Source organism: Eleginops maclovinus, chromosome 22, assembly GCF_036324505.1.
Source record: "Eleginops maclovinus isolate JMC-PN-2008 ecotype Puerto Natales chromosome 22, JC_Emac_rtc_rv5, whole genome shotgun sequence".
In the NCBI taxonomy this organism is placed as follows: domain Eukaryota; kingdom Metazoa; phylum Chordata; class Actinopteri; order Perciformes; family Eleginopidae; genus Eleginops; species Eleginops maclovinus.
The window spans coordinates 17,065,141-17,080,259 of NC_086370.1; the positions used below are offsets into that span (position 1 = coordinate 17,065,141).

General features: G+C 40.6%; 1 protein-coding gene across 1 annotated transcript in view; it reads left to right on the forward strand.

Annotated features, from left to right (window-relative positions):
* The first annotated feature begins 1,674 nt into the window (after nt 1–1,674).
* Nucleotides 1,675–15,119, forward strand: part of adam12b (ADAM metallopeptidase domain 12b) — a 76,945-nt gene continuing 63,500 nt past the window's right edge. Inside the window, exon 1 of the mRNA XM_063875662.1 lies at nt 1,675–2,100. Within this exon, the coding sequence (XP_063731732.1) occupies nt 1,986–2,100 (115 nt within the window). The 5' untranslated portion in view covers nt 1,675–1,985. The remainder of the gene's footprint in view (nt 2,101–15,119) is intronic.

Genomic DNA, 15,119 nt, shown 5'->3' on the forward strand with positions numbered 1-15,119 from the left:
ACATATACAGTAAATGTGCCTTGACGTTTTTCTTATCATTCAAAACGTCCATGGTAAGCAAGAGGGAGGAAGAGATGGAGGAGTTATTGAGAACATAATCGATTCAAAAGTTATAACAGAAAACAGAGGGGGAACAAACTTAATAAATCCTTTTCAAAGAAAAAGTGAATATGGACATCAAACTCTGGCATATAACTAAAAGTCAGCTCTGGCAAATCAAAGCTTTTTTAAAAATTATTTACTTTGCAGTTTGTGGCCTCAGTGGAGATGTAGAGTGAACTGATGCCTGCATGTAGACATCTGTGACGTTTCTGCCTGCAGCATTCACAATGAAAAAGATTACTCTAAACCAGACCAGGTAGCCTGTGCAAAACACAGATGGGGCTATGAGAGTTTGTGTGTGTGTGTGTGTGTGTGTGTGTGTGTGTGTGTGTGTGTGTGTGTGTGTGTGTGTGTGTGTGTGTGTGTGTGTGTGTGTGTGTGTGTGTGTGTGTGTGTGTGTGTGTGTGTGTGTGTCTTTTTGAATGTCATTTGGACTCAAAGATAGAAAGATGAGACATTTTCCTCCCCGGGTTATTTTAAAGTGAAGGACAACTCTCTATTTTGATGGGCTGAATATTTTTGACAATATGCACACTGAAGTTGAATCATGAAGTGCTTTTGTTTTATCTCAAGTTAATAAACCTCAACCATAACACTTTGTACAAGCATTTTAGAAATAAACTAAATTGCGAACTGAGGGTACAACAGGTTAGAAGCTTACCATTGTTTGAAATGTCAACTTGTAATGCCATCAGGCTGCATGCATATATTTTAGTCTGCACAACTCATGATGATCACACTACCTTTTCTCTCTCACCTTAAAAAAATCACACAAACCTGAATGTTCTAATTAAACATAAATAATAACATAGAATTTTGATTTTTTTTTTAATGCAGAAATCCCTCGTGGTGGGGATTTTCAACAATTTATTTGTAATTTTGTAAATCAATGTTTTATTGTTCAAACATATTTACTCATGTCAATAAGCTACGTTTATGTTTTTCTCTTCCATTTCTGCATTTGAGATCTTTTTCCTGTACGTCTTTTGTTTCTTATGTTAAGGCACTGCTTTTCAATAAAGTTATCGTTTGAAGTATTTAGCTAGCCAAAGGCTACCGCTAAAGGAATGCTGTTTTCACTTCGCAAACCTCAGGCTGCAAACAACTATAAGGTAGCTTACTACTGTAGAATTTCTGGATTTTTGGCCAACACATAACGTTTTACTTGTTATCAAGCAACGGGTTGCATTTCTAAAGGTATTTTTTAATCAAACACACGTTTATGTCTACACTTTGTGAGGGACGAATTGCCGTGTTGCCCGTGACTACGCTCTCAACTAATGCTAACGGTAAAAACCATAAACATTTCTGGGCTTTATCAACATCTGCTATTCTAAATAATTAGCTAAGTACATCCCTCCTTGATGTACCCTAGCTTTTTCTCTTTAAAAAACAACAACTATTAGCTAACGCAAAATGTGTGAACTTTTAGGCAAGTAGTTTTAAATTCAGGTGTTTGTGTTGGTCCGGCTCTAGGACCCAGCGGAGCCTGAAGCGCACATGGCAGAGTGTGGCTGCTCCGGTCCTGGAGGAGATGGCAAGTCCGCTTCACTCCGCTCCAACATCCTCTCATTCTGCCTCCTCTATCGCTCCTTGCCATACATCTACCACCTGAGCAACACTGGGATAACACATGTATTTGTACGTTTTCCCCCCCGGTTGTTGCACGCTGAACGTGGGTGTAAGAAGGAAAAGTTTTTGACAGCTTCTTTCTTGGAGTAACAGACTACCACACCTTCCTGGAGGTTTAGCCCCGCCAGACCACAGTGAACTCAATTGACCGGTACCTGTCACCTGTTTGAAGTGTCTGGTCGTGCTGCTTTAATAACGTGGTGTGACCGGAGCGCTTTTCCCCCGGTTTCACCTCACCGAGCCCGGGCATCATGAGAACCTGGAGGCGGTGGAAGAACTTTGCCATTGTGCTCTTCGCTCTCCAGGTCTGGTGCCTGTCCACGGCGACGGAATATACGGACAGCAAGGTTGACAACACACAGGAGGGTGAGTTAAATACATACAATTCTGTCTGAAGTCATTGTGCTTATTTCAATGTAGTGCTGCAGATGTAAAGTCACCGTCTGGTCCATTGAATATGATTTTTAGAGTGTGTTTGGAGTGCATTTATGTTTCATGAGGATGCATTCTGTGCAAGAAGCTTTATGTTACCAGTAGGGATTACCTTGTTGTTGTTTTTATGCCTTTGAATATGTAAATGACTGAGCTTTTTTTTAATGTATGTTCTTGATTGAACAATACAAATGTTACATACTAGTTTTGTCATTTATTTTCTCATTCAGCCTTTTGGAAATGTCTGGCTGTGCATTTTACATGTGGGAAATGCAGAGTGTGTTTTTTTTAGATCCATCATTCTGCTCAGATGGAACAATACAGGGAAGTTCCGGGATAGACAGATGAGTCTTACATCCAGGAGGATACAGCTTTATCTTTAGGCTGTAAACATGAACCAAACAGGATCTTATTATTGTTCAGCTGCAAACTTAATTTGCTGAATGGATGAGATGGTGATAAACGGGTATTGTATTTATGGGGCAGAGCACGAGGCAGGTTACCATTTCTTTATTTTTGTGTCGTCGTTCTTTTGTGTGTGTGGCTGTGGCATGTAGGACCGAGACAAAACAAGAAACAGAAAATGCATCCTGACAGAAATCACCCCCTTTTTGAACCAAAGCTACATTCCCCCTGGTTTGAATGTTGTTGGGGGGCCAGCTTGTTTCTGTGGATCTTGAAAGTTTGCAAGCTGGGATCCAAAATGCTTTGATGTAAAAAAAAGGTTAAAAAACTAAAGTAAATGTAATGTTATTACTGATTTTTTTTGGTGATAAAACATACAAAAGCTCTATTTTCAGCTGAAACTATTGTATTTCAAAATTAGAGAGGCTACTTATGGTGTTAAGAAAAGAAGATTTTAAAAAATCCACTCAATGATACAAGTTTGTCATGTCTTAATTTAGTTTGAATCCATTTATCAAAAGTTAAATGAAATGCAGCATACAGACCGTTTATGTATGACATTGTTTATGCCTGAGCATGCATCATATAAGGCCGTAAAGTATAACGCTTCCCTGAAAATTACCCAGGCTGGCAGAGAAATAGAGAGATGTAGCCTAGTTCACGAGATGTTTACCACACACATCATCCCAATGTGAGGTCATTAGAGCTATCACTCAGAGGCTGAGCTGATGTATGAATGCAGGGAGTAAAAATAGTTTTAAGGGGTTGTGTGGGTATTGAAATGGGGCAGTACATACATACCACCTCTTTGATGTCAGCAGGATACTGACTGCAGCTCAACTCTGAAATGTTTGTCATGGCTTCCCTCCACCCAAGTGAAGACTGCACTACCATGTCTTTCTCATACTGTAGTTTTTGGGACAGAATCAAGCTTTCTCTGAGGCAGATTCCCCTGCAGGTTTCTGAAAACTGTTCGGATTGATTGGATGGGTAAATGTTGGATTTTGACACAGGACTACGGATATATGTTAAGTGTAAAGTGACTGGCATTAGATTAGCCAAAATCAACAGTGGCCTAAATCCATTACTACTGGTGTCACAGATTTGTGATGAGAGCCTGAATCAGCCAAGCTTGGGCTAATGCCATGAGTTGAGACCACAGAGCTAGCTTGAGTGCTGCTTACTTAAACAGTTTCTCAGCCTAAATTAGCCCCCCCCCCCCCCCCCCCCCCCGAAAACATGGCCAAATCTGTCAGTCATTTAGGACCAGAGCCGACATTAAGCCCTCCATCGCCAGAACACTTCTAGATGTGCCAACACTCGGCTGCAATCGGCTACCTGGATAGATTTCAAAAACTGTTTTTGGTTAGAGGATTTTTACAAGAAACATTCAATAGGTGGAAACACTGTGAAAGTCTTTAAGTAGGAAAATCATATCAAAAAGTATTGAGGGCAATTGTTAAGTACAACAAAGGAAAACAAGCCTGTTAACAAAATGTGCTAAGCAACATTTTATACTGTCATATTGTCCGTTCCCTTTTGCCAAAAGAAAAGGTGTCTGGGTCAAATCCAATCTTTCCTTCCAACATCAGAAAGAAAGCTTGAAATGATCGAAAGGTTGACAGACGGCTCACTGAGTGATATTCAGAATAGCAACACATTTCTCATTAAAAGCTGGGTTAAAAAAGCACCCTCGAAGTGTTTGTATAATTACATTTAAGGAAAAACAGTCTGTGAAAGAATCTACAAAGTGATTGGTTGTTTAAATTGGCTGTCTGCTCATTAGCTTTAAATAAAAATCCATAAGTTAGAAAATAAAGAAGACTGTGTTCAAATATTTTATGAACTGCTCTCTCTCTCTCTTTGCATATCAACTGTTTTTCTAAAGGTCTAATCCTTTTTTTGTTCTGGGAAGAGAAACTCAATAAATAATTAGAGGCAGAATCAAATGGCCTGGATTAGATTTCAGGACATTATCTGGTCAAACCGCAGCTTCAGACAAAATTAATTAGAAAGGTTAGAAAGTGTGTCTAGACACACTTGCCGATAGGAGAGTTAAACCTGCCCTGAGCACCCTGAAACACGCCGAAGTTCACACGCACACTCCCTTTGGTTGTTCGGGTGCATAGCCCACTTTTCAGCACATATTTCTGGGATGTAACTCACAGCCATTCTCCAGTCGGTGGTGGAGCTCTGATGTATGGCACCCATCCAGGTTAAAACAACGCTTCCCCGCTGCAGCCATTTAGGACAGTGGTTCTTAAACTTTTTGTCTGACGACCCCACAAAAAAAACTGGAGAGGTTTGGTGACCCCACTTTCCCAAAAGTGTGTAAGTGTGACGTCACGTTTCCGTAGCAACCGATTTTTTGTTCCAATCCAAACAAATTAACAATGTATGACGATTATTTTATGGAAAAGGAACGATTTTGTGTGAATTAATTTACGAGTTTGCGTCTCCAATGATTTGAGTGATAGTCATACATTTTGAAAGAAACAGCAATGCCATCTGCAGTTTGGTTGTTTGGGGGCGGGCTGTAAATCGCGTTGCCAGGACAACGTTATGCATTGCAAACCCATGGTAACGACTGTCAATCAAGCAAAAACAAATAGGCAATGTGTAAGAAAAGGCCTGGGCGGCAACAATTTATTAACGCAAACAAGAACTGGAACAAACAAAGCAATGAAACAAATGTCCAAATCAAACGGGAGTCAAGAGTCAACAGAGAGTGTGTATGATTGGAACGATCTCACTTCCTCTTATACGGACGCCATGTCAATGAGAAGGATGGGCCTGCTTCCGCGAGCATAGCAGGTCAATTCGGGGATCGATGCTGCTCACAGCAACACGAAGATTCTCCTCCATGCTGTTGAGACGACATCTGTATTTGTTCTTTATGTAGGCCAGGGACGAAAATGTCTTTTCGCACAGATAGGTTGATCCAAACGGCGTGAGGATGTCCATGGCAGCCTTGGACAACCCGGGGTATTCCTGCACAACTGACAGCCAGAATTCATCTAGAGTTTTTGAGGCAAACGACGCCTGCAATGTGCGGTCGCTGGACAGCTCAATCAGCGCATCCTCGAGCTCAGATGGCAGGTTGTTTGAGGAGCAGTTGGTGAATGGTTGTCGTACCCAGTCAAAAGGCTCTACATTCTCCGTGAGGAAATACTTATTGAATTTGTCGAGGAGACTACGAAGATGACAGGTTATTGACTCTTTCAATGAATTGGCATTCATGTCACTCTCCAAAAAGTCGTGCAGCTCCGAGAACATTTCAAAGTCCCCACTCTCTGCACGGGCTGCCCAACGCTGCAATTTTTTTGTGAAAGCATTCACTTTGTCTGAGAGGGTCAGGATGTTTGTGCTGGGGCCTTGTAGTGACAGGTTGAGACTATTTAATTTGTCAAATATGCACGCCAGGTATGCAAGACGTGATAACCATCTCGAGTCAGTGAGATGGTCTGCAAGAGGGGAATGCACGTCTGAGAGGAAGGTGCGCACCTCGCTTCGCAACTCGAACAGGCGTGTAAGAACTTTGCCCCGTGAAAGCCACCTTACCTCTGAATGAAAAAGAAGGGATTCATGTGCAGACCCCATTTCCTGGCAGAGAAGGGCGAAGAGTCGTGAATTTAAAGGGCGCGATTTGATCGAATTCACTATTTGGATTGCTGTTTGAAGAACATTGTTAAGCTCGGGTTCAAGTGTCTTGGATGCCAGGGCCTCCCTATGGATAATGCAGTGTGTGAACTTGACATGTGGTGCAACGCTAAGGACCTTGGCTTTCAGCCCTTTGTGTTTTCCCATCATAGCCCCGGCACCGTCAGTGCATATGCTTATGCATTTATCCCAATCCAGGCCTGTCTCCTCCATCCAACCATTAAGACAGTTAAAAATGTCTCCACCAGTACATCTTCCTTCCATCGGAGAGCAGCACAGCATGTCCTCATGCAGTTTCCCGTCATGACTGTAGCGAATGAAAACCATTAAATGGGCTACATTAGTCAAGTCAGTAGACTCGTCTAACTGCAAAGAAAACCGGCTGTTTTTCACTCTCTCGATGAGCTGGCATTTCATATCATTAGCGATGTCGTTAATGCGTTTGGACATGGTATCATTGGAGAGGGGAATCTGTTTAAGCACACTTGCGATCTTTTCACCATGCATTGCTGTGGTCATCGCAATTGCTGCAGGAAGGATGAGGCTTTCAGCAATTGTGTGTGGCTTTTGTGCTTTGGCTACAAGGTGGGCCACTTTGTATGACGCTGCCAAGGCTTTGGTGGGCACAGTAGCTTGGCTATGCACAACGGTCTTTTGCCCATGCAGCGCAGCTTCTTTTCGTAAAAAAAATGTCATGGGTTTCTGAGCATCATCTGGATGTCGGCTTTCGAGATGTCGTCTCATTTTTGTGGGCTTTAAACTTTCATGTGCCAGAACATCGCCGCAAATAACACACTGTGGGTGGTCGAGCTCATGTTTTACCTGGCACGTGAATCCATATTTAAGAAATTCTTTCAGGTATCGGCGACGCCTCGTTGGTGGGTCTTTTTTATTCTCACCACCGGCCAAACTTGTCCCATCTGAGGATCGCGGAGGAGTAGGTGCACAACTGGAGGTAGATGGCACTTCTGAGCTCAAATCATTGTTTTTTAGCAGCCACCTGTCCATTTTTGATGAAAGTTATAACTAGGCTAGTGGCTAAAAAAGTGGCTAGTATCACAAACGTGGCTAGTAACGTGGCGAGTTAACTATGACGTATTGTAAAAAAACCGGGAAGAAATTGAGTTTGAACAGTGGGCGCAGATTGTTACATTGTTTCTATCATAGGACCAATAAACGATTCGAAACGCCATTTAAAGCTGGGCAACTTTTTTTTTTCTCTCTCTCTCTCCCTCTTAACAGCGTGTAGGAATGAGAAAAAGGCAGATTTTCATTGTATTGACATTTTATTTTTCGTTGTTTCACCAGGTGTTATAACAGCTAATTTCCGACTGAAGTAACAAATAATTTTGCGACCCCACGGAAGTTTTTGCCGACCCCGTTTGGGGTCGCGACCCCTAGTTTAAGAATCACTGATTTAGGAAATAGCTTCTCCCGGGTCTGTCTTTGAAACCCTAGGGGTGGCTGTCGCTTGACATTTTGAGTGCAGACTGGCATTGATTTGTTGGCTATGAGAGAACGACACAGTTAGGAACGTCTCCCTCTGTTAGGCATCATTGGTCATTATAGCCATCAGTATGATTTAGCTCCCGCTCCACACGTGCTGCTGTGCCCGAGGATGACGGGATCACCGATATAGTGCATAAGCCGGTGTAATTTGATGGCAAAATAACACACAAACCACGGGCATGTACAATTCAGATGCAAACAGCTTTGTGATAATCTGAGAAACTGACATGCACACATGGAATATTGCTCTGAGCTATTCCAGATGTCATAAGTGAGAAAAGGGAAGATGATGGGGAAAGAATCAAATGTGGGTTATGTTCATGAAACTGTGAGAAATCTGGTGTTAGACAACAACAGAACTGCAGACCACCACCTGCTGAGTCCTGACAGACAGCATCCATCAGGGGTGTGATAGAGAACGATGCATCTCCCCTTCATCTGCATCAAAAGAGACGGTGTGAAGGCAGACACCTACCTCTCTCATCCATTTACTGAAAATTCTCTCTGAAAAGGAGAAAGAATATTACTTTTTTTGTGGAGCGAGGAGAGAAAGAAAGGAATAATGAATAGATGCAAAGCAGGAAGGGAACATGAAGTCGCTGCTGTCAGAACATATCTGTGAACAGCATCCGTTGATATGTATGCTCGAAAGCAGAGAAATTGGATTTACGGAAGGTGCACACATGCAGTCGTCAGTTCTCACTGTAAAATGAAAGAGAGCCAGAGGTGTAATAGAAGAAATACAACAACATCAAAAAAAGCTGGTAAACATGAATTCTTTGTAGCAGCGGCTGCTTGTTTGTTTCTCTTTCCGTCGACAGAGCGCCCCCTTCTCAAGAAATATTCAGTTTTGCTCGGATGAGGACAGAAGAAGAAAGTGAACTGATCCAACAGCAACATGCTTCTGGTTTTGAGACTCACGCAGTTGCACAGCGGATTGAACCACTAGGTCAACTACATAAATAATTTCACAACAGAAAGGTCATCACACCCCTCAGTCGGTTTATGCAGTGTGAGAGATCGCTTATTGGAGTCAAGCCATGTTCTTAAACCGTCATCCTTCATGTTGTAACAGCTTCTGAGGTAGGCTGTTTGGGAGAGCGTCATGTGAAGTGAACATCTATTGTTAAGGAAGACCTCTGGTTGTCCTTCGCTCACAGCAATTAGCGACCTTTTGATCTTTATATGTTTGTGTGTGTACGATTGTGTTTGTGTGTATGTTTGTGTGTGTGAGTACACGTGTGTTCCTATATGAATGACCTTCCTTTTTTTGGTGAAACACTGACACATTTTTCTTGTTTTTCTGTGGTTTTGCACAAATGTTTTACACAATTAATCAAGATTTTGACAATTTGTTGAAACTTATTCCAACAAATATAAGGACATTTACAAACTAGAGTAAATATCCACAGCCAGGCTGACGGTTCAGTGCAGCTGTACTTGGTGGAGCTAAATGCTAATGTAATCACGACGACGTTGATAACATACTGATAATTAGCAGGTATAATTACTATCATGTTCACTACCTTAGTTCAGCATGTTAGCAGGCTCAAATGCTACTTGGGCCTAAAAAGATACACTAATCAACTGACCAACATTGCCATCCAATTCCCTTAGCGTGGATAAAAATCCATATTAGTTCCATCTCCTCCACCAATAGCTGCTAGGTGGCCCCGCCTGTGTGATACATTTCTGTTAATCCCCAAAGTCCCCAAAGCTTAGAGACATAATGCCCAAATCTGTGCACGACAAAATGGGATTTTTGCTTTCCCACTGTTGCTCCCACAGGATGGGAATGGGATACACAAATCTCACTAACCCTCCGTGGGAAGTCTCCTCTTACCATTATTTCACTGTGAGCCGCTGACCTCGTAGCTTACTCCATCAGGCCAATAATGGGCTGTTCTGTTTGGAAAAGATCAGGGATTAACACCTTCTCAACTTCTTCACTAATTACCTCAGTGTGTGTCATCACAGGGGAAACTGATTTGATAGAGGGAGGGGATGTTGAAATGAGCACTCGAATCCTCAACTCCTGCAAAAAGGCTTTCCAAGTCTTTGTTTCTCTCAGTCATTTTCTCTCTGCCTCTCAGCCTGGTCAATAAAAAGCTCATAATATTGAACTGTACTGCAGAATTACATTTGAACCCTCCTCTTTTTTTCAGTATTCTATTTGATTTTGCTTTGAACAATCCAGAACTCTAAGCATCCTTTTTCTGCCTTCTTACTTGTACATGGTAGAGCAGTGGAACAGTACTCAGTAGAGGATATATTTACTTTGATGAAAATGTACTGTACTAGGAAGAAGTCAAATGACATGTCGAGTAAAAGATTCAAACTGGAAACTGTACCCATCCATCAAAACAACAAAAAGGCTCTGTTTCGAGTGTAGCTTTACTTTAGTTACGTTAGCGACGTTCAGCTCTCGTAATGAACCTTTGGTCCAGATTCAAATGTCTGAACCACTATGGGATGGATTGCCATTACGTGTTGTACAAACAATCAGAAGATGAATTCTACTAGCTTTGCTAATCCTCTGACTTTTTGCCAACATCGAGGTCGTCGATTTTAGATTTGAAATGTATCCGTTCAATTGATTGGCATTGATATTGGCAATGATGCATTCAGCAACTGATTCCGAGCTATTCTTTAGTATGGAAAGAATGAAGTACACTCAATGCTTATAACATGTGCGGTAAATACTATTTCGTTTTCAGTGTTGTGTTTATGCACACTACTCTTTCACAATGGAGTGTAGGAGCTACTCATCGTTCATTTGTGGAGATTATTTGCAGTGACCTTCCGAAGTCGGGGATTGATTGACAGACTTCTGACACAGCCCCGGAAAATTTTTAAAATCGAAATTGAAAAAAGAGACCACTTCAGCATGATCATTTTCTCTTGTTTTCTTATTTATAGGTATGTATTTGAGTTCAGTTATTATACAAATGTTTTATTGTATTCTATAAACTACCGACAATTTTTCTCTGAATTGAAATTCAACAGACGTTGGAATGGCTGCCATACATGTAGAGGTAAAGATTTAAGAAACATTTGGAGTGGTCTCTTACATTTCTCCGGAGCTGTATACTCCATATTGAATGTTGACAGTACATACTATACGAAATGAGTATGTAGTCGGGCTATACAAACTTTAAATAAGCCTAAGCTAAAGGAACTTGGTGTAGAGAGGGGGAATAACAATTTCATAATGTTGCCCTTTTCTACATAAATCTACTAAAAATGTAGAAACCTGTTTGAAGAGGGCTTTCAGATTTTGTCTTTGAGCATTGCAAGTGCCTGAAAATTACTGTACGGTGTCTTTTTGAATATGCTGTATGTCCACTTTATTGCTGCAACTAACGGAATATGAGCCTTTCTGTTCATTACGCCGCTCAAGATGAAACGCCGGGATGAAAAACTACATTTGCTTTTTATGTAAAAAAAAAAAGTAGACTATATGATTCAATGCATGACATATTTTATCAGTCGAAAGAGTGTTTTCTTTTAAGTTGCGTCTCACATCAAACATCAATTCATATGCAGCAAAGTAGGTAGCACTTCACAGAGCTACAGCTGTACTCGTGCTGTCTGCTTTCCGGGTCTTTTATTAGTCTAGGAAATTATTATATTGAACTGTGTCAGCAGCAAGACTTTTTCTGTTTGTGAAAAGGATTTGTCAGGAGCCTTTTAACAGGAGGAATTGTAAAGTGCTCTCTTTGATGTGGTGGAGGAGAGAGTTTTTATTATGAAAGGAAACCAAGGTTTTATTTCAGTGCTGAGTTTTACACTTTGGCCAGATTAACCATAACAACCGGTAATATGGTAGGCAGTCCGTTATTATGATGTTGAACACGTTCTATTTCTTTGAGCGTCCCTGACTTGCAGCTAATTAAATAAATGTCAGAAAACCTCACAGGTATCACCTTCGAGTGGATTTTCTAGGAGAAGTTACATGCTATTTGTACTTCCAGGAACGACTATTAAGATTGTCTGAATATCTGTTTCAAAGCGGCCTCATTCGCAATTCTCTTTGGTAAGAGGAATTTGTTTCCGAGGGCACAATGGAGGTGTAGCCTCCATTGCTGTATTTAGGTCAGTGGTGTTTTCATACGGAATCAGTAATTGGATGTATACAGAAAGCTCCACTAAAGTGTGTGTAGAGCTCCTTTGTTCCACTTTGACCGAAAAGATGAAAACGTTATAGCATCTTTAATCCTCAGATTTCTTGTGTAAGACAATGTAAAACTAGAGCCTCAGAGGCAGAAGTAATACAAAAAAATGGCAAAGACACTTAGATCTTCGCTAAAACAGAGCGCTTTAGCACCACACTTCTTTTACTTCCTTTCCTTTTATTCCTGTCTCTCTCAAATGGTATCCCATGTACGACCCGATGTTAGCCAGTCACTCCGTGTGATGTGAATCGATCAACCTTGATGATTAATCAGCATTTCTATGATTATGGTATCGTTGAATTTGAAACTGGTAGCTGACAAAACAGCTGAAATCAGTCAAACATTTATTTTCTGTTCAAATGTATACGTCTCTTTTTACATAAAGGCCAAAGATTTAGTTTTTTGTTGGATAAAACCGTTATTTAAATGTATCAAATACTCTCACACCGATGGTAGCGGGCCACCAAGCAAGATGCTGGTGTTCAACAATTCAAGGTTCATAGTCTTATTCAACCAAAATTTGACATGTGAAAATATGGATTTTTGGAACAAACTGCTAACCCTGTAATGAGCAAACAACCTGCCTCCTGAGCCCGTATCGCTGCAGCCCTTATGCTTTGCTTACAGTTGGGTTAGACAATCAATACAACTCTTATATCTGTCCTTTTGAATATAAATCTAGAGCTAGAAGACTCCTGTTGTAAAGTAAATTGAATACATGTATTTCCTGGGAGGTCAAACGATTCCTTTTAGTGCTGTAAATACATAAAGGGGGTTTGACATGTTGGCACATCATATAAAGCAATAGCCCTACAATCAACATCAACAATCAACAATACTTTAGGGAAGCTTTAAACATTTATTAGAATTTTTATCTGTGATAGTTGAATCAATTGCTCCTCTAGTAATTTAATATAAGCATTATAAAGGTAGAAAACATGACATAACTTTAGTTTTTCTATTTTACTCTCAGGTTTTATTTCATGCACCCAAATGAAAAAGCATTGAAAGAAAGACCACTCTACTCCACACTGATACCAACTCCATGCAATGTCAATGCAGTGGTTTCACCTTGGCTCTCTAAACATGGCCTTCATCTGATCAATACAGTAGGTACTCCCGGCATTGATTCTGGGATGGAGCCAGATATCAATGGAATATAATTGCAACAGTTGAACTCACTTCTTCTGTGCGGGCATTTCTCCTTGTTAGTAATCATAGGACCATCATCTTCTTTCTGCTTGCTCAAAGGGGGTACTCCAGTGAGTCACTGCCAGCAGAAATTCACCTTTTGAATTCACAGACACTTACCAGGGGTTTGTTTGGAGGAATGGAGGGCTGGCCTTGCAGATATTGAATATAAAATCATCATTGTCAAACCATAATGAGAGCTCTTTTACTCTGGTGCGCTGTTATTAAAAGCCTTCGCTTCATAATACCCAGAATGTCACGTCTCCGAGGCCCCCGTCATGTTTCCTTGCTCTTATTTTTGTTCCGAGTGTAAATTTGTAGAGACAAGGCCTGTGTGGTTAAGTGCAGCTTAGACCGAGGTTAGCTTTGCAACAACATGATTTTAAGAAATGTTGTAGAAGGGATGAAAAAGCACCACCATTTATCCTGTAGGCTCCTGCAGTCACCTGCATCTGCATTCATTTTGATAACAAAATAGTCTTTGAGTATTACTTAAAGGGAATATGCCCCAAAAAATAAATAGTTTCTGGCTACTCAAGTTATAGTAAACTTATTTACTTACTTCAAAGGATCTGTCACCTAATTGATAAGTTGAGCAATGTAAAAAGTAGTTTTATATGCAGAATTGTCAAAACTGTGTGTTTCAGCCTCACAAATATAGAAAAGTCTTGATTTTCTATATTTGATATCCATTCTAATTAATGTCTTTGGGCTTTTGACCGACAATGCAAAACATCCAAAGATATCACCTTAGCTTTTGGGATATTTTCACACTTTTCTCACGTTTAATATATGATTACCCCCCGATTAACTTGGAGAATAATCTGCATCCCATCGGAAACAAAAACCTAACTGTGGTGGCTCTGGCTAGTGGGAAAAACACATTTTGTAATACGTAAGCTTTGGGCTTCAGGGAGATTTTTCACAACTTTCTTATATTATAGGCCAAATGATTGATACAGCAAATAAACATCAGTTGAATCAATGAACATTAAAGATCAATGACCAGCCCTTTGTGTGCTTATAGCATGATGGCATGATATTGTGAAATGCGTTGTTTCCAAGGTCAAAACTAAACTTGCATAGTCTGTATGCTAATTTAATTTCAGGGTAATCAGATTGAGGGAAGGTGCTAAAGTCCCGCTGTGACATTCACTTTCTTGTTCTCTGAATACATTGCCTATAGATTACCACGTCCTTCATGCTGCCTGTTTTGACCTTCACCACACTGTTTATCCTCTTCTTCCATCTCGAGGGAGCGACTCCATGATAGAACTGTCGATAGAGCAGATCCCTTTTTAGGTGTGAATGAAAAATAATGTATTCTGATCCTACAATAGATAATGCTGTTCGTGTGCGCTTTGAACATAGATATGCGTATATGGTTCTCTGCTTTAATCACCATGTCAGCATTTACACTCTTTTCTACCAAAAAGATGAATATCTGAAAATAAGTGAACCCATCATGCAGCAGGTGACATACACAACAAGCAATGAGGTGGATTTTGGGTCCAGCAGTGCCTTCTGATTGGCTGAAGTAATTTAAGCTCATTTATTTTTGCTTATGTTTTTGGCTGTGTCACATCCCTGCTGAGTAAAGTGGACTTCAGCCCCTGTTTGAATTCACATTACCCACCAGTTAGAAAGCAATAAAGCGACTACTCGGGGTGCAATGATAAAACAGCAAAACAAATCATCCTTGTAGAGATTTTTGTTTTTGAGGCTATTTACAGAGAGAGCGGAGGAAAGATGTTTTGGCTGCCAAACAGAGTTGTGTTTTTAAGACGTATGACCCGCAGCAGATTTTCCCTTGTGGCCAACATTGGGATACAACTGTGGTTGGCTTAGCAATCAAGATACTCTCCAAAAAACATATGGGATTAACCCAGTTTTGGTTTGAATTTCAAAGGATCCCAAAAGAGGATAAAGCCCATGAGTATAATCATGAATGTCATTTTTCTCTGCTGTTTGAAGGGAATACTTCCTTTTTGGAGAGCAATGACGGATGTTGCA